The sequence below is a fragment of the Strongylocentrotus purpuratus genome, unplaced genomic scaffold (assembly GCF_000002235.5).
Source record: "Strongylocentrotus purpuratus isolate Spur 01 unplaced genomic scaffold, Spur_5.0 spur5_contig_838, whole genome shotgun sequence".
Lineage (NCBI taxonomy): Eukaryota > Metazoa > Echinodermata > Echinoidea > Camarodonta > Strongylocentrotidae > Strongylocentrotus > Strongylocentrotus purpuratus.
Genome location: NW_022145544.1, coordinates 1,387,246 through 1,406,561, shown reverse-complemented (window position 1 = coordinate 1,406,561; position 19,316 = coordinate 1,387,246). Strand labels below are relative to the sequence as shown.

The window sequence follows — 19,316 nt, the reverse complement described above, 5'->3', positions numbered from 1 at the left end:
CCAACTTAGAGTTAAGTTCGAATTGGGATCTTTGTGAAACACCCCCCCCCCCCCCCCAGGTTTAAATTTGGAAGCAATTGGCAAGTCTACGATGCTGGAATTTATTATGATCCTGACACTTATTACAAATCACAATCATGATTCAACGACAAGTCTTCCTTCCTACCTCATGATATCTAGACTGGTATACGATGGACGTGTGTTGAGTGGTTTCTGACCAGGCTTCCAGTGTGTTGGTGGTGGGCTATCGTTTTCCGATGAAGTGTCATCCACAGGTTTACTGCATAGGCAAAACATCAACAGAAAACGATACTTCGAGGGTTCAGTGGCACAAAGACGTAACTCCATATTTTGCCCAAATGAGTATTTGATATCAAAATGTTCAGAAAAATGTGGGCTTTTCAGGAGACTGAATTTCCTCAAAATGGCCAAAATGGAGTTACGTCTTTGTGTCACTGACCCCTTGACTTGATTCTACTGAAACATCTCGTATGAAAAGTTTCCATGCTTTCAGGAAATTTATATCTTGAAGTATTCCTTGTTTGGATCTTTAAGACGGGGATCGGTTACACAAAAAGAGGTTGCTCTTTAGAAAGCACAGTAAAAGAAGATGATATAATAGTAGATCGAATTTATTTAAACAAATCAAATTCAGAAACAATATTGTAATTTATTCTGTATCTCATTTCATAGCTTATAAGTCCATAATTCTAATATGACTCTCTACATCTGACTTAAATACATTTAAATGTACACTTGCTTACAATTGTCTTGAAAAATTCATATATTTGAGAGTATTTTGTTTTCATCTTGCAACGTTCTATTTTATCATTCAAACTGATATTTGCAAAACTGTGTCAATATATACAGCCTGAAGCATACATGATAGAGTGTACATAATTCAATCACATTAAAAGCAACTTGATGTCTTCTCAAATTTAATTCGAGATAATGAAAATGAAAGATTACAATATTCACCTCAGCTTCTTGAAATCTTCCAGGGCGACAGCACTGGTGATGAGTGGGCTCTCCGACTTGTCTGAATGGGCGTGAGATGTCTTAGAGAACCTTGATGCCAAGAAAGAATGGGACGACTCCTTGTTGCTTTCTCTATGATCCCTCCTGCCCCTGCTCCTATCTCTACTTCTACTCCTACTTCTGCTTCTCCCTCTACTTCTGCTCCTACTCCTGCCCCTACTCTGGCTCCTCCCCCTACTCCTACTCCTGTCCCGAGAGTCCGACGTGCGAGAGCGTGACCGCGAGCGAGAACGACTGTCGGGAGAACGTGAATACAAGCGTCGTTCAGGGCGATCCTCCTCTTCCTCTTCCGTGTCGGAATAAAGTTCGCCTGTGGTGCGATGTCGGGATGAGGACTTCTTGTGATATCTTCCACTTTTCTTACTGTCGCACCTCTTATGGGACCTAAGTGATTTCATTTATGTAGACAATAGAACAATTATGATCATTACAATCAAACATAACACACATTTACAAAAATAGTTTTATGCTCAATATATCAAGTATGCATTTATTTCACTTGCATCTAGTGGTTTGCGGAAATCCTTATACTTCTGCATTGGCTTTCTCTATATACTCTTCCCAGTCACAAAACGTCACTCAAAAGAAAGGCCAGTATGAAGTAGAAATATATAAAATATTGGCTTGCATAGGAGTGCAATTGGTCAAGGTCTTCCATTAAAGTGAAGGCTAACATGCCTATCAACATGCTAGCTCATTTACCATTACACATCTAAAGCATTGAGTAACAAAATAAAAAGTAACTACTACAAGATACAAATGTATTACTTCAAAGTAACCGAATTTCCTTGAGAAAATATCATATTCCATAAATATTGCGAAATGACGAGACACTCACTTGTGCTTTTTGGACTTGTGTTTTTTCTTCCGAGACTCCATAGAATCTTGTGATACTACTTCCCCTTCTTCCATCTCAGAATCAGTGTCTTGTTCTCTGTCAAATCTTCCGTATTTATCTCTTCTTTTATGATCATCATCATCATCCTCTCTGGGCCTCTCCCGTCTCTTCCTGCAAAAACATAACAATTACCTCAATTATATTTGTTTTCTCATAATAATTGAATGGTTGACATGTTTTTCCATGTTTATATTTCAAATATGTTTTAGTTATCATTAAAACAAAAATATACTCTTCAACCATTAATACCAAAATAATTCTTTTTTAAATCAACTTAATTTTGAGTTAAGTTAATATCAATACAATGTTTGTGATTAAAACAAAAATTATACATTAATATTATACAAGTACAATGATAATTTATTTCTTGTCCTGTTTTTAAATTAAAAATGTGCTCAGGAATCAAAGGAAAACAGGGGTTTTCCTTCCTAGCTTTTAAAAGAACTTACTTGGCTTTGGCATCTTTCAAAGCTCCACCCATCTCCCAACGGGCGGCTGAGGAATCCCCCTGCCCCTTCTCTTGTTGTTTGTTACGATTCTCTGCTCGCCAGTGGGGAGGGTTACCCATTCTATATCGCTGCACAAAGAGACGGATAAAGGATAGTGAGAACATGCACTCGATATATTCTTTCATGAAATACATCATCTCATTACCACATTGTTTTATCATTAAATGATTTACAATACAATCTACATGATAATCAAACTACTACATTTATACTCACTCTTCATAAAGATGTCCTGCAAAATTTGATTACATAATCAAACAACGTAAAGAGAAAACATAAGGTCACCCTCTGTTACGTTTTAAAAATAAATAGAGAAAAATTTGTTGGATGGCCTTGGTCATCAATAATCATTGAAGAACGACATAATGAACATGTGTAAAAGCAAATCATATCAAACAAGTATTCAAATAATATAAAAAATAGAAAAATAAATGTTTTAAAAAATCTTATTAAAATAACACCCATATACATAACATGTTAATCAATTTTGTCATTTACTAGTCAAACAGCCATAAACGTGTAAGTAAGACTTTTTATACGCCATGTCAACCACCTTATCCGATATTTGTAGCCCGCTTTATCACACAAAAGAGAATTAAACTAAAAATATTCAAGGTTTTACAACAATGTGATAAGGAATCCAAAAAGTATGACATACCACTTGACCTCTCCCTTTAATCTTACGTCCGAATGCATCCACAGACCTTTGGTGCTGAAGCTGTTGAGTGGCCTCTCTGGATTCAAAGAAAGACATGAGAAATCACAACATCACCAGCCATGCTACTCACGCTTGATCCCAGGTCCTTTTGTAGATGGACCATAGGGCCTACCACAAGACCACCTCACATGAATAAACTACGACACTCATGAAATAAAATGTGCCATGAAAATCTGTCCCGATTTTTGAGTTGTTACATGCCATATTCAGAAAATGAAAGCATTTGAAGAGCCATGCTTTTCAGAGGACATTTTTTATCTGATGTTCTTCCACACTTGCATAATAACAATGATAATGGTCAAAAATTATTTTCACAGATATTCTTCCCAGAACTCAACCTTCTCTTTAAATGCATGTGAGAATGGAGAAGTAAATAACTTACTCTTTTTCTTTGTCTGGCATACCCCGCATGAGAAACCTATTGGTAGGTATCTCCGGGATCTCCTCTGGGTTGATGGTCACATGAGAAAGCTCACTCTTGATCTCCTTCGTCTCCCAAACAACAGCTTGACCTTCCCTGTGACACAAATGGGGAAAATTCACAGGTGAATGTTTTAGCAACAATTAATAAATTGTTATTAAAGATATTGACTGATAGTGGTAAAATTGCAGTTCAAGGGTTTTGGTGCAAAATATTGTGAAGTTTAGTAAATTTGTACATACAAAGTTAATTGTCACAATTTGTTTCTTGAGAATGTGGCACATCAAAGCTAACATCTAAAAGTATTCAACTATGGGCTAATTCAACCAGTCCACCTTTCATTCTTGAATTACAAAAAAAAAAAAAACATCAAATATATAAGGGTATGAATAATTCAGTTAACTGTACTTGTACATTTAAGGAAAAAAGGCAAATTAATGAGCCCATAGCATAAAAGTATTAATATTTTTTAATATGGATTAGGCATGAGTAAATTTATATTGACTAACCCCCCCCCCCCCCCAAAAAAAAAGACCAATAAAATTCATAGCATGAATAACCACAGTAATTAAAACTCTGCTTTTGTTTTTTAACATACTTCGTCATCTTCTTTGCCTTCTTTTTCCTTCTCTTCTCTTTCTTCCTCCGTTTGGCTTCTCTCAGCTTCCTCCGATACTTCTTCCTCTTCCTGCGTTCCTCCTCGCTGTCCGTCTCCGATGAGTCGGTGGTGGTGGTAGAACTGTCTCCATCTGAGGATTCATCTGATGAAGCCACGTCGGATCCTGAACTGGCCGCTTCCCTCTTCTTCTTGGATTCTGCCACTACCATCAAAGACAAGTTTCAATTAACCCACCTTAAAGGCATTGTTTAACAATGTTTAATCTGAGATGCATGGCTCTACATGTTATCAGTGTCTGTGAAATGGTGTAATATTGTAGCCCTAAAAAAAAAAGAGTAAAAATCTTTGAGTGACCGTTTTTACCATGCTCATTTTCCCCCAATAGACTGTAGTGTTTTAAAAACCGTTAGGAAAACAGAAAATTTGATTTCGATTTCCAATCATAAATATCTTGATAATCAGACAGGCAATCGGCTTGTAAGAGTTATGGGGTTCCTGACTGACCTCAAGGTTTATAATTATCATTGCAGCATGAGCTAAATCCAGGATTTTGTTTCAGAATCTGAGACAAATACCGAGTCACTTTAGATTCTTCCTCAAAATAATCGGTGTTCTTTACATTGTAAATGCTCATTACAAGATAAAAATACTGCTCTGATGTTATAAATAGCCCTCTAATATCTATTTCTTATTGTAATCCTGAGGCAAGAAGAAAAGTATATTGCTCCCTACTGGTGAATTTGATAATCATTTGATAATGCATTAAAGAGCTACATATCAAGCTAGGTTTGGTGAGACAAGGTGTGAAAATATTGGTTCTTCAACATACTTATATTTTCGTGACGATAAAACTGCATATTCACATAACTTTGGTCATCTCCTTACATTTCAAGGCACAGAGACATTAGCCTATTAATGTTGATTGATTTTGTTATGCCCAGTGGCAGAATGACGTACTAGTCTTCTCACCTTTTGGTTTGACTTTAAGCACCAGTTCTCCACAGTTGGTGATCCTGATGTCAGACAGTGGTCTATTCTTTGTATCGGTCCTCTGATTCTCAATCTGAGTCGCTATATCCTGACCTTGCAACACTGCGCCAAACACAACATGGACACTAGAAGCAAAATAAAGAAAATACAGTATAAAGTCAATTTGAAGCAAACTACCTATGTTTAGCATTATTAAAAATAGGCATAATAAAAGAATTGATCCTTTCACTAAGCTCCTTGAAGAACAATTAGAAAATGACATTCCTACATATCATGAAAAGTATATGAAATGACTAATATTTTCCCTACGACTGATTTAAAACATTTATTTCATCTAAACATGGTAGTCAAGGTAAGGGTTTGGATTTGTATTTGGGATCTTAAAGCCCCTCTGCACTAGTTTGACCAGGAGGGATTAGACCTCCCTGCATGGTCACTGACAGGTGGCTATCTCATCAAATCAGCTCTCAATTAACATAAGAAAAAGGGGACCATGTGGGATCAACGGGTTCCACTTAGGCATTGTTGGCTATATAGAGGGCACAAGTAACTACAAGTAGTGCAGACAGGCTTTAAGATTAATTCTTAGTAATCATAATTTTGAGTCACATAACATCTGAAGAAGAGTGAGAGAACTGTTTCCTTGACTTACCCATCCAAATGAGGAGCTTGCTTGGTTGTTCTGTAGTCAGAATGGTTGATGTGTGATAAATGAAAATCAAACAAGTAAAGGAGAAAAAGAAGAAGAAGAAGAAAAGGAAAACAGTTACATTAATCTGTTATTAGTATAATATTTGGGAACTATTCTTCAGCAAATTGAAAAAGTGGTGATGAAAAAATGGAGAATGGAAAAAGAAAGGAGATGTAAAAAAAATAAAAAATTCTTATACAAAATGAAGTGTGTGACTATGAGAAAGAAAATAAGAAAAACATAAAATATTGTGACTTTAACAAAATGGAGAGTTGATAGCTAGCAGTATGAGAGTGAGGGAAAGGGGGAAGGGGGGGGGGCTAGACAGACAAAGAGGGACATCAGGCATAAATGATGTATTCAATAAACACTGTGACCCAATGAAGACTCATAATGCCTGAAATGTATATGACATTCATGGATAGTACAGCAGTTTCTCTCTTCGCTCATGGACCCCCCTTGTCAAAATACATCACGGCATATTCTTTATTCAACTCAATCAGGTACGGCTCAAGTTGATCGGATAGCCTGCTGATTCAATTCATGATTCCAGCCCATTACCTTGATAAGTAATAGCATTACAAGATATATAACCTTCATGATTTGCCTCATAATTGAAAACATTCTCTCCCGATTAGAGGTAAAGCGATACCGTTTAGCATCAAGGATAACAATTACTTCCAGGTCGTCCAGTTGCTTACAATCCTTTTACGTCACTCTGTTCACCTGTTTCATCAACTTTGGATATAATATAACCATGTATAGTCTAGATGCTGACTACATGTAGATTCAGCTTATTTAAATCGACAATCTATGCCTATGATTAATTCCAACATCTTACCTAGTTTATATAGCCTACATGTACAAATGGCATAATTTTAACCTCATGATGAATGCTACTGAAATACTTACTTGGACTGCTTTCAATACATCAAAATATTTCATACAACATTACATTAGAATGATGAATATCTTAATTTCTTCCAGCATGTGAAATATAACAGCAATTAAATGGCCAACAAAATGATACAAAGACTCATCACTACAACCCATAAATTACCTTTACGATGCTTGGATTTTTCTCTGAAAAAGGGCAATATTGAACACAAAAAACCAGTAATATTAATATCGTAATGACGTGTATGGATATTACATGTGCATGATGTGGCTATTCTCGCATGCATGTATACATGTACAATGATCATGATTTACATTGCCAATAGAAGAAAAAATGTTTGTAGTTGTGCCGCTGTGACATATCAATTACAGAAACAACAGGCACAAGTAACCTGCCAAAAACAAAACAATCCTTTATGAGTGGATAGAGGCAATAAATCATTTCACTTGTACATTTATACAAATAGAAAAGACTAAACTACAAAATTATCAGAATTTAAAAAAAAAATGTTGATTTCACTTTGATGCTTTAGGATAATAATAATTGAAAATAATGATATTTTTATAGCGCACATATAAAAAACTATGGTGACTTTTGACCTTTCTCTCAATGTACATGTTTCCTGTGATTTTAAACGTTCTCAATGTAGCTACCAAAATACCAAACCAGAGAGAGAACAATCATTTAACTCATCAGTAAGATGTGGCACTGATTTCTAATAAGCAAAACCCTGAACAATTTAAAAAGAAAATGTACTCACAAGAAGAACTGAGAACCGTTCGTGTCCTTTCCTCGATTGGCCATGGACAGCAAATAGGGGCGGTCATGTTTCAGTTCAAAATTCTCATCTATATGTGGTATGATAAGAAAGCAAGTCATCAGATTTTTGTGTGTTTAATTTGCTATTCCTAAAATTAGAAATATTTGTCATCTCACCTACATTCATATAAAGAAAGGGAAAAAATAAAAAACAAAAACAAGCAAGTCAATACAAGTTCTAAAGGAAATGGAACACAAATATATTTTTTATTGATTTACTCATTTGACTAATTTATTAATACTCACAAATTTTCCATTAAATTAGAAGTTAATGATTCATAATGTTTGATATTCCTAATGAAAATGTCCAGCACTCTATTCTAATGGTCTTACCTCTCTTGCAGAAACTGGAACATGGCAATAAAAAAGAAAAAGAATAACACCTGGCAAATCATTACTTTATATCAAAACCAATAATATGGGTAACTAAGCAAAATGTGACTTTTGTTTCTCTTTAGGTAACTCCTACAGTAAAATTAATTACCTGTTTAAAATCAAAAATCAAACTTAGAAATAAATAAAATTGTCAATAAAAAATTAAATGTTGTGTCAAATAAATGTCTTGTATTCTGTCTTTCTATGCAGGCTAAATACATTCTATGATATTATATGTACATGTAATAACAATAATGAGATGTAATTCTATCATTTAACTAATTTCTTGAATGGCTACAAATACTAGTAAGTCCCATGTTTAAAAAAAACAACAACAAAAACTTTTAAAACACTGTTGACACACATTCTACTAAGAACATGAAAAAAAATTGTGGAAAAGACAGAAATATATCGAATGATGATACCTGCAAATGTTCCCCCATAGATAGATTCTCCTCCAGTGCCTGTCCCTGTAAGCAAACATTCACAAATCAATTTCATAAAAATATACTGGTATACTTATATTATCATGCCTCTATGAACTTTATATCATGCTTTGAATATAACTACTAATTAAACGTAAATTTTAAATTTACATTGTCATCGTCATAATGCAAAGTTAATGAAAGATACTAAAACGTAGAAACAAAACAAAGTACAAGATATCTAAACTTGCCATTACACAAGCAGTATAATTATAGAAACCATTATTTGTCTTCATATTATAGCTTCACTGAAGATACATGTACAAAATGAGGAATTTCATGCATCCTAATAGTGTAAATATGTGACTCACCTAATGCCAGTTTAAAACACTCCCCGTTTGAATCCAATCATTGCTATAGGCTTAATACAGGAGCTACCCAGTTCCAGCAGGCAATAGGTTAATATATATTTCCATGAGACTATCTAGGGACAATCAGTGCTTGTAATTTGCATTGTGATTGGCAAGCTGAGAATTGTATAGTACCAATTTAGAAACTACAACTACAATTTGAGCCTACACAACAGGCATCTGCTTGGTATAGATCAATATATTTATGTGCATCCAGCTTTCCAATTTTTACATCAGCTGTTGTAACTTAAATGAGCAGCCTGTGCACACTCAATGGAAGTATGCATACTGTATATATGTCAAGTATACACAAAATATTATAACAGCTGCTTTTTGAGGTCTCAGCTAGCTCAAAATGGATTGATCTGAAAGAATATATCATACAAAAATATATATCTTGCACTGCACTCATAAATGATATACATGTAGATGATCATGATATGCTTGCATGGAAAAGATGATGAGCCACAGAAACAAGTTAGCAGAGGAAGATAAATAGGGGAGACAGAAACAGATGTCCCCAATTTGTTATTTCTACTTTCTTGCCAAACTTCCTCCCGGGGACAATATACCATTTCCATAACCCCTAACGGCAGGACAAACACATGGGACTGATCAGCCAGAAATGACAGAGTCCACATGTAATGCAATGCCAGCGTGAGACGGCACATGCAGCAATGCACCAACACACTGTAACAATTGCATCTCACTTTCCGTCTTTATCCTTCCCTGTTTTTTCTCTTTCTGCAACCTGTTAGGAGCTCTCAGGGAAAGAGGACCACAATAAAAGAAAGTGAAGGGGTGGGGTGGGGGTTAGAAAATTGTGGCAGAATCCCAACTGATTTTTAATTTCCCATTAGTAGCACTCCATAAAAACTGATGATACAGCATTCCAAGAAAACCATCACAAAATGTAAAACAGATTTTGGGGTATTTGAAGCATACATGAGTAGTTATACAGTATATACATATTTCAAATCACATTCACCGGAACTGAATTACAGCAAAAAAGAAGGGGAAAAAAATTGGCTTTATCCGATTTAAATAATTATTCTGGAAAAGATATATTTATCCTTTTGTTTTGAATCTGTAAAAATGCCATTTAATTCTTAAATACTAGAAAAAATAAGACACCCTTTGAACATTTTTGTTCTTTGTTTTGTTGTAAATCACAAAATTACTGCTGTAATACAACAAATTATGAATAATATTAAATCAATGAATTTGAAATGAGTTTGAAGACATAACAAAATAATAGAGAATTGAGGAAGGAAAAGTACTTTAAGAAAAAAGAGGCTGTAGAAAGTCTGTATGACTCGACAAAGAAGTCTTTGATGATGATTTTAAGCCAGGTAATCTCCAATTCTGCCCAAGGCTACACCACGACCACCCAAAACATTTTCATAGTTCAAGTTTACAGACTGAACTGCCTCTAGAGCTGTACTAACCTGCACTGAAGTCACCTCCCTGTATCATGAAATCCTTGACGATACGATGGAAGGTGCTACCCTGGTAGTGAAGCGGTTTGTTGGTGGTCTTCCCCATACCTCTCTCACCTGTGACGTGATGGAAAAGGACAGACAACAAACCTATGTTTATCACTTCTGTTCAAGCCAGTAAAGTACCACCAGTTATAAGTTTGAGGAGAGTACAAACACTTTGAAAAAGGGGAGCCCATTAAAAAGGCTTTGTTAAGCTTCAAAAGCCAAACTTCATTTTGATATTCAGGTATAGTATGTCTTGGATCAAACATTTTGATTACTATCATAAGAGGTGAACAGTTCTAAATCTGATCTAACTGGTGTCATTAAACACATCAAAGGCGGGCTGCTGCTTTTAAAAGGATAAAACATATTTATTATTAGCAAAAGTAAAATATCACATTGACAATTGAATTCATCTCCAGCGGTGAGAGCTGCCATGGGGCAATAAAGATGTACCTGTCACAACTGAATTACTTCCATAATCATATAACAGACTAGGCATGTGATCTAGCAAAGGTGAAGGGTGGGAGTGGGAGGCTTTATAATATTGATCAGCTGTTTAGACAAATTCATACATATTTCTCACATGGTAACCTATAACCACACAGATGACTTTAGTAGGCTTAGTAGCTCTATGCTGTTGAAACAAAAACTTTTACCATCTGAGTGTGTGTATTGAAACATTCACTTTTGAACATGTACACTGTAAATGGTATTTTCTTCATAACCTATTAAAAAACCCACAAAAACTTTAAAAAATACATATACATGTAAGGGAAATAAAAAATAAAATGTAAACAAAATAGAGATACCAAACCTCTGGAGAACAAAAAAGAAAAGAAAACAAACAGAAAGTTTTATAACAAAACATGTATCATCTGCCCCCTCTTCTGAAAACACATTTGGACACGGTATGATACTAGCACATATATATATATATCACAGATATATGTTAGATGACTTGGACTACCTTCACTTTCTAGCATGTTTATATACCATGCTAGACCACGTATGTACATTAAAAAGTGTCAACAAGTGGATCAGTGGTTTGCCCTTGTCAACTCTAGCTAAAATCAATGTCAGCTGACATGGCCATATTTGTTGTGATCTGCCCTAGGGCCTATGCCAGAATGACCCCTTGTCCCTCCAGGTACATCAGACCTTCATGAAAGACCACCTTTGTGCGCCTTTTCAAAACAAGTCATCAGCTTTTCTTGTTACAAGGAAGGGTAAAGGTACATACATGTACACTGTTTTCTTTAGTGCTTGTCTACAATACTACAATACAATTTCCATGTAATAACCAGAAATAACAACAAATATTAGGTTTGTGAGTGTATAGGTGGGGTAGAGCACAAGCTTATGGCAAGAAAACACAGGGTAGGGTAGATGTAGGTAGGGGGATGTAGGGGAAGCAGGGAATTACATCTTACAATATACCATCTGGTGCAGCTGCCTCTGTACACCATGTTGGTATCCATGCAGTCTGCATACACTGTACACTCTATTTTGACCATTCAAATGTCATGACTGATATCGCACCTATATCTACATGTACACCGGCTTTGCAATATTAATTAGACGAGCTACATGATTGATGTACATGTATTTTATAAATGCAGAGTAGTACCTGGAGGCCTACGATGACAATGAGGGGATAATGACATCCCTGGTATAATAACATCCCTGGTATCCCTGGTATAATGAGTGAACAGGATGCGCTTTTTGATGGAACTATAGGCCAACTGATCCAACAAGCTCATGATCAGTCCTCACCAAATTGGTCCCAAAAATCCTAATCTTGACTTCTTAAGCATCTCAACCGTAACCTCTTCTACGGTACATGTTTTTAACCCGATGTAACCCTCAAACCCCCCCCCCCCCCCCCCCTCTTAGAACCAGACAGATAAACAGTATGCTGACTTGATGTATCGCGACATATGTTCCATTTAATGCTCCTGCCCTTTGCAAACATACCGGGTAAAAGTGCACTTAAAGAAATACATAAAGTTTGAGTTAACATACATGTACAGTACGTGAGTATATAGCATTGTCAGCATCTTAGAGTTACACATATATCTACATTCCAACATAAGGCAAAGCAGTTAGTCCTTTAAGCATACTCAGAGCATAATGATATTACAATCTCTGTGAAATACAAAGTACACATTTATGCCATCTGTTGGGAGCAGAAAATGTCCACATTAAAAGATTGAATGCACACTTTCTGATAGAGCTGCATGCAAATAAACTAATGCATTTTGTGTAGATAATGTAAGGATAAAATAAAATCCATCTTCCAAAAGGATATGTTTGTATTGAGAAGGTAAGGGTCAACTTCACCTTTTTCCGACTTAGGTGCTACCCCAAAATGGATCAAATTGAGCTACAATGTAGCTCTTAGCTAGATTTCATGGAGAATTACTTCTCTTTCAACACTTTCAAGGTTTAACAGCACAAAGGCCAAAGTCCTCAAACTCTCCTACGTCTAAAGCGGATTTAAAACAGCTTGAAACTGTTCCTAAAACAGGGGCCCTAGTCATGACGTTAACTTTTGACACAATCATCAAATAAAGCCAAGTCTTCATAAAATACTCACAAGATTGAATATTAAAGATAAACTTGAGTTCTGGTAAAAAAAGAAAATGAATTCTCACAGAATCTAACGAAACTTACACTGAATGTTCAAGATTACAAATAAATGTCATGTGCCAAACAATTTTGGAAGAAAATGTATACTGGCTGAGTAATGAGCATAGAAAGAAAAGGAAATCAGGGTAGTACTAGCCCCGACACCATGTGTGTTGTCCCATATACATCTTTCTGTGTAAGTGATTGTTACTTTACCAAGACTCTGCTAAATTTAAGATGATTTTGATGACTCCAGAACCTTGCATTACACACCATTACTTACATGCTATATGATCAACTTTTCTGATCCATTCCACACCTTTTCTTTCACAATGCAATCGCATTACCAGAACTAAGTTTATCTTTAACAATTTTTGTATAAAGGAGGTATGGTGGAAGCTTGCCTCAGCATCTTATTTTCTCTTTCTAAGCAATACAATATAGGCCTACAATTAAAAAAAAGACCTCCATGTACATGTACACTTAAACATGTAATGATGTAGAATGAATATACAATTTTTGAATCTTTCAGCTGGGGAACATATATCATATTTTATTTTTCTTATTCTTTCTCATATAGGATTGACAAAATCATATAAGGTCAGTGGACCAAGGTACAATTCAGACGAGCGTCCAAAGGAGGGAATATTGGTCTCTTGATCTCATTTCCTGAATTTATTGGGACTTCTCACCAATTTCCACTTTTAAACTACAGGTAATTATGTATGACCGCCCCATTACATATACAGGTAGTGAGTGTGAACAGGAAAGAGAGAATTAGAGAAAGGGGGAGGAGTGATGATGATTATGGCAGAAGCATAAGTTTAAAAATGTTCATACTGCAAAGAGATTACATTACATGCACACACATCTCTGTTATCCCAAAGTGTGCTCTTGTTATAAAAGTAGCTGATACATCTTCTGAAAACGTACTTCTGTACCCGGAAAGAAAGGACTAACAAAGAAGGGGAAAAAAGCATTGAAACCTTCTATCACCAGGAGGTAAAGTGCTCTCACTTTTCTACTCATATCTCTTTAGACCATCTTGAGTTTCGGTCTACATGAGACAAACATTTGTTGTGGTACCCCACTGGCCAATCAGCAGGCAAGTTAATAGCCTTTATATAAATTGCATCTAACAACCACACAATATACTACTTGTAAAGAGACAACCCAACCTTTACATTTCAAGTATTTATCCCCCCTTTACCTTCATATTTCTAAATTGACTTCCAGCTGAGCTAGACATAAAAATATTAAATCTTGATCAGCAACTGATAAAGAAAAATCAGTACAGGTACAATTTGCACAGCATGTTTTCTTCCTCCTTTCTCCTTTTAATCCCTCTTTTCATCCTCCTTAAAATTATTTTAGAAGGCCAGACAATTATCTATCATATTACAAATATAGTACATGTAGATGACTCATAAAGCATCATAAACAAAAATCATACAAATTGGTGAAATAACTGCATTTACTTGTAGATACATGTACAAGCACACATACAGATACCTTTTTGTATTTGCATCAAACTGAATGCAAGTTACATGCATACATCTAAATCATAAACTGTTAAAATATCCATGATTTGGGGCTTTTTACAACATTGGGAGCAGTTCATATTCTCAAAATCCATTAATCCGATTCATTATCATTTATAATTCTACATAAAGTTTGCATCACACACACATACAATTTTGTTGTGCAAGAGAAGGAAATAGAAAATGATTTTGCTCCTTACATTTCACTGTATCAATCACGACTGACAGAAACAAAAGAAAATGACCTTTCAAAATGGCTTTTACATATCAAAGTAGGGCTATAAAATATTGTTCTTGGTGTTAGGGTGAACAAAACAAGGAACTATCTACTCAGGGTATCATGTAACATCCCAAAACTGCCACAGATCTCCTGCTTACTCTTGCCTTGTAATATCCAATCATTTGTAATTTGATACAAAGTATGACACTAATGCTACTCTCAAAAGAGACATGCATACAATGAACATTCCCTCTCAGCATCAATTAAAAAATAGTTAAAGGCTAGGTGAATGAAGGCTTGGAGCCAAGTTTCACGGTTTACATAAAAATTGGAAGAAAAAAAAAAAACACCTTTTGGTACATTTGTATCCACCTGAAACTGGAAGCTCTTTCATTATCTGCCATTACTGTATGCCTGTACATCTGCATGCAAAATTTCAAATATCTGTACACAGTGAGCCCTTCTAAGATTTAGTACTGTATACATTAAGTATGATATAGTTACACTGTACAACGATATTTAAAGATAAAGTTGAGTTCTGGTCAAGCGATTGCATTGTGAAAGGAACAGTGTGCAATCGATCAGAAAGGTTGATCATCTAGCATATAAGTATTGGTGTGTACTGCAAGGTTCTGGTATCATTAAAATGATAAGAAATTTGGGCCAGTCTTGGTAAAGTTACAAGCACTGTACACAGAAAGATGTATATGGGACTACACAAACATGTGGTGTAAAAATCTGTCCCGATTTTTATGTTGTTACATACCATATTTAGAATATCAAGGCATTTGGAGAGCCATGCTTTTCAGGGAACACTTGTAATCTGATGTTCTTCCACACTTGCATAACAATGATAACGCTCAAAAGTTATTTTTCACCTCTTCCCAGAACTCAACCTTCTCTTTAAGTGGGTTTTTTCACCAGAGTTCTTTAAAAAACAAAAAAAACAGATGGAATGATTGATTTATGTATTCACAACGGCTACTCAATCATTAAACATATTTAAACTATCTCCTAAAATTACTCGCTTTACCAAGCATGAAATGGAGGAAGCTAGATCAGCTGTTACAGTATTTAAAGTATTTTTAATCTTCCTTCCTCTCTCTAACGGTACACTTGAAAGAAAACAAATCATGGATATCAAAGTGATATTTTGATTTGAAATTATTGGACATATGATGCAGAGAATCCTAGCGGTGCTCGATGTGATCTCGGGTACTTGCCCCCTAGGTCAAGCTGTGAAGGTGCTGGTGAGGGGCGTTGACCCCACTTACGGTGTAATACCAACCCACTATGCACACTTATTAGATTAGTGAAGGATACAGGACCATCCATACGACACCGAACTTGGAGTGTATTTTATTCATCTGTCTTCCATGACGATACATTATTCGTCATTCCTCGACAGGTGTGGCATGGGTATCATATTTCACTTTAATGAAATCCAATCTATGAAATCCTCCACTCCCTTTCATCCTCATAATATGGATATTCATATATATTTTCACTGTGAATGAACATATATGTGAACACGATGTAAACTATACATGAAGAGCAGTTTTCATTTTACTTTTTCAAGACCAAATCTCACCTTTCTAATAAATAGAAAATAGTTCCAATGACAACTATAAACTACCACAATCATTATTATCAAACCAATGGGATCTCATGTACAATACTATAAGCCCATTCCTTTACCAAATATACTTCAGGAAAATAATGTCTAAATAATGTAAATTAAGTTGAATGTATAATGATGGTTAATCAGAAAGATAGAACGAAGCATGTGTGTGTGTGTGTGTATTTGTTTTTTTTTACAGACGTGTATCAATCAGATATGATCATTTACCAAACATGAAATCACACTATAAAATACATACTTGGATTAATGATTACAATTGTACTTTGAGTTTGATGCCAACTTACCGGTGCAAAGTGCTCTGAAATTCTCACAGGTGATTGGACAGATGTCTGAGAAGAGTTCAAATAGTATCCGCCCTCCTAAAAACGAAAGAATAACAAAGGTCAGCATAAAACTGTTTAAAAAAAACTTAGTATACAAGTATGTCAATATCATTAGAATGTAAAGAAAACAAAGACGATCATCTGAGACTATTGTGGTGTACAAGTACAAATACCATTGAAAAGAACCTTTTGAGCTTTTCATTTTTGAGATTGCCAACATGACATTTCATAATTTTTTTAAATATTGAGCCCTCACAAAATGAACATGTACCTCTTTTAATAATATGTACATACAAATGTATATCATGAAATAAATTGGTTCTCGACCCCCCCCCCCCCCCCCACCCCTGTATACTTATCCACACTGGCTTTGGATCCCAAATAAAATAAAACTTTAACCAAATCATATCATTATCTAAATTTCACACTACTGTGTTTAAAATTATAGCTGTGGAATCTGGACTTCAATTACATATAGCAAGAAAGTTTAATAAATCATGCGAGTATATCTAAAGAGTTTTTAAAAAATTAGCAGTTTACCTCAACCAACATCTAAAGGAAAGAAAAGAAAAGATAACATCAACTATCAGAGCTACCTCAAAATGCACCTCAAAAACTTGTGAACCATTGGCTCATAACCATCAGCAAGTTGCCAATATGATTTTTTTTTAAATGTACTTTCTTTAGATATTCCAAGCTTTTGAATGGTTAAGAGTGTGCATAGAATCATGTTATACATCAATCATATCGATGCAGAGAAATTTCATCCCCTTCCCTATCTGGGCCGCTTTCAGAAATGCCATTCAATGTTAGTACAGAACCACCCCGTCACATGTTAAGAATGAACCAAACAATGGAAAAGATCAACTTTAAAGAGGATAAAAAATGAAGACATAAACAAGCTCAACAAATTATGTTTTTCATGAAAGAGAGTAAGAGGTACTTACCTTCAAATTAGAATAGAGAAATGATAAACAAAAGTACAATGGAAAGCAAAATGTAAACATATGATTCAGAAGATGACATGTGAGCTCAAATTTCCCCTTCAAAATGATCCTTATCCTGTTGAGATAGTTTTACAAGTGACTACCAAAAACTCTCCTCCCAAACCACCAAGCCTCAATTGCTATTGGCCTACACTAAAAATCAGGCAACGAGGGGGTCTAAAGCAGGGACTAGGACTCTTCTATTTTACTTTTAATAGCAGGGGTGGGCAGCACAGATGCACATTCCAATGGTACCACTTTTACTGGAAACACCCCCCTGGGAGGTGCTACTATGCATGCGGGTCATATTTTAGGAAAAAGTTGGCAACGAGTATCTCTTGCATGAGAATCAACAACAGACAACAAACTAAAAAAAAAAACACTACAAAAACAAGTACAATACTACCGGTACCTAAAAGGGCATGTTCAGATAATTTACAACAATTCTGATAAATTTGGGTATATTACAATTTAAAAGTTATCCCAACAAATTGCCAGAGCAATGACAGAATCATATGAAACTCACATTGAATCTTCGAAACTACAAATGAATGAGATCTGACACACAATTTCATGGTAGTTAATGTACAACACCTACATGTAGGTGGTAAACTCAGAAAGATACTCTTCAATAACTGTGATTCCCTGAAACTTTTTGTTTCTAGTTATTTCCAAGGGGGTAGGGGGGGGTTATATGGCACACAACAAAGCAGTCAAACCAATTTTTAAATTTACTGAAATTGATAATGTAATTGACCAAATGAACATGCCTTTAACTTTTGAAATCCAGGACCCTTTTCTAAATAATTCAGTTTTATGCTCTGAATGTGAACAAAATATCAAAATCTAATATTATTTTTTCCCCATCCATAAAATAATTTTATTCCTAGTTTCTGTTTTTTCTCAAGTAACATTTCAAGTTTTCAACAACTTGACCTGATGAAATATTTGAGGGTCTTATTAAGAGTGAGATTTACAGTATATTCCCAATCGGCCCTTCAGAGGTCAGATTTGTGGCAGTCATCCAAATTTCCTGTATTCATTCTCACCTACTGCCTGTGATAGATGCGATAGACGGAGACTCAACCCGTACCCGAATCATAATAAATGGCAAGATAAAAACTCAGTAAAAGTTTTCGAGTGGGGATGCAATTGGGAAAAAAAGCAAAACTACATGTAGCTTTCACTTTAATGGCTTTATTCAATTCTGATACAGTCTGCTCAAACGAAACCTTTCAAATTTTTTGTTAGAACTTCTTAAGACGGTATATATGCACATTTTAAACCATGTTTAAAATCCATCATTTTAAAAATGTTAACCGCATGTAGTATGATGAATACGCAATTGATATAAACAGGATACGATAAAAACAAACAGGATCAATTTTAAGATTTGAATTACATTTAAATGTAATTTAATTCTCTACCACCTCCTTCTCTTCCTTCCTTCTCTCTCTCTCTCTCTCTCTCTTTCTTTCCTTCCTTCTTCTTCTTTTTCTCTTACCAATTCCAAAGGGACAAAATAAATGTAACTCACCTCCACCGCCCCCTATACTAACATCAAAGAAGCAACGGGGTCGATTGCCAGAAGGGGCAGCCATGGTGTCTTGTTGAAGAGATCTTCACTCGACAGTTAAAAGAAGAGACCCCACTTGTACTATCAAGCCTGCATGAAATC

The 19,316-nt window shown here is 35.3% G+C and overlaps 1 protein-coding gene across 4 annotated transcripts in view; it reads right to left on the bottom strand.

Annotated features, from left to right (window-relative positions):
- The window catches only part of LOC575746 (NK-tumor recognition protein), a 29,501-nt gene that overhangs the window by 7,853 nt on the left and 2,332 nt on the right, over nucleotides 1-19,316 (bottom strand). For 3 of the 4 annotated variants that reach the window (XM_030986870.1, XM_030986886.1, XM_030986892.1), the window contains exons 2-15: nucleotides 19,176-19,304; nucleotides 16,614-16,688; nucleotides 10,260-10,367; nucleotides 8,402-8,446; nucleotides 7,543-7,630; nucleotides 5,846-5,875; nucleotides 5,173-5,318; nucleotides 4,183-4,405; nucleotides 3,546-3,680; nucleotides 3,104-3,179; nucleotides 2,386-2,513; nucleotides 1,877-2,047; nucleotides 979-1,422; nucleotides 167-280 (exon numbers count right to left, since the gene is read on the bottom strand). In XM_030986870.1, the coding sequence (XP_030842730.1) occupies nucleotides 167-280; nucleotides 979-1,422; nucleotides 1,877-2,047; nucleotides 2,386-2,513; nucleotides 3,104-3,179; nucleotides 3,546-3,680; nucleotides 4,183-4,405; nucleotides 5,173-5,318; nucleotides 5,846-5,875; nucleotides 7,543-7,630; nucleotides 8,402-8,446; nucleotides 10,260-10,367; nucleotides 16,614-16,688; nucleotides 19,176-19,239 (1,847 nt within the window). In that variant the 5' untranslated portion in view covers nucleotides 19,240-19,304. The remainder of the gene's footprint in view (nucleotides 1-166; nucleotides 281-978; nucleotides 1,423-1,876; nucleotides 2,048-2,385; nucleotides 2,514-3,103; nucleotides 3,180-3,545; nucleotides 3,681-4,182; nucleotides 4,406-5,172; nucleotides 5,319-5,845; nucleotides 5,876-7,542; nucleotides 7,631-8,401; nucleotides 8,447-10,259; nucleotides 10,368-16,613; nucleotides 16,689-19,175; nucleotides 19,305-19,316) is intronic. The other variant, XM_030986879.1, reaches the window with a different exon arrangement.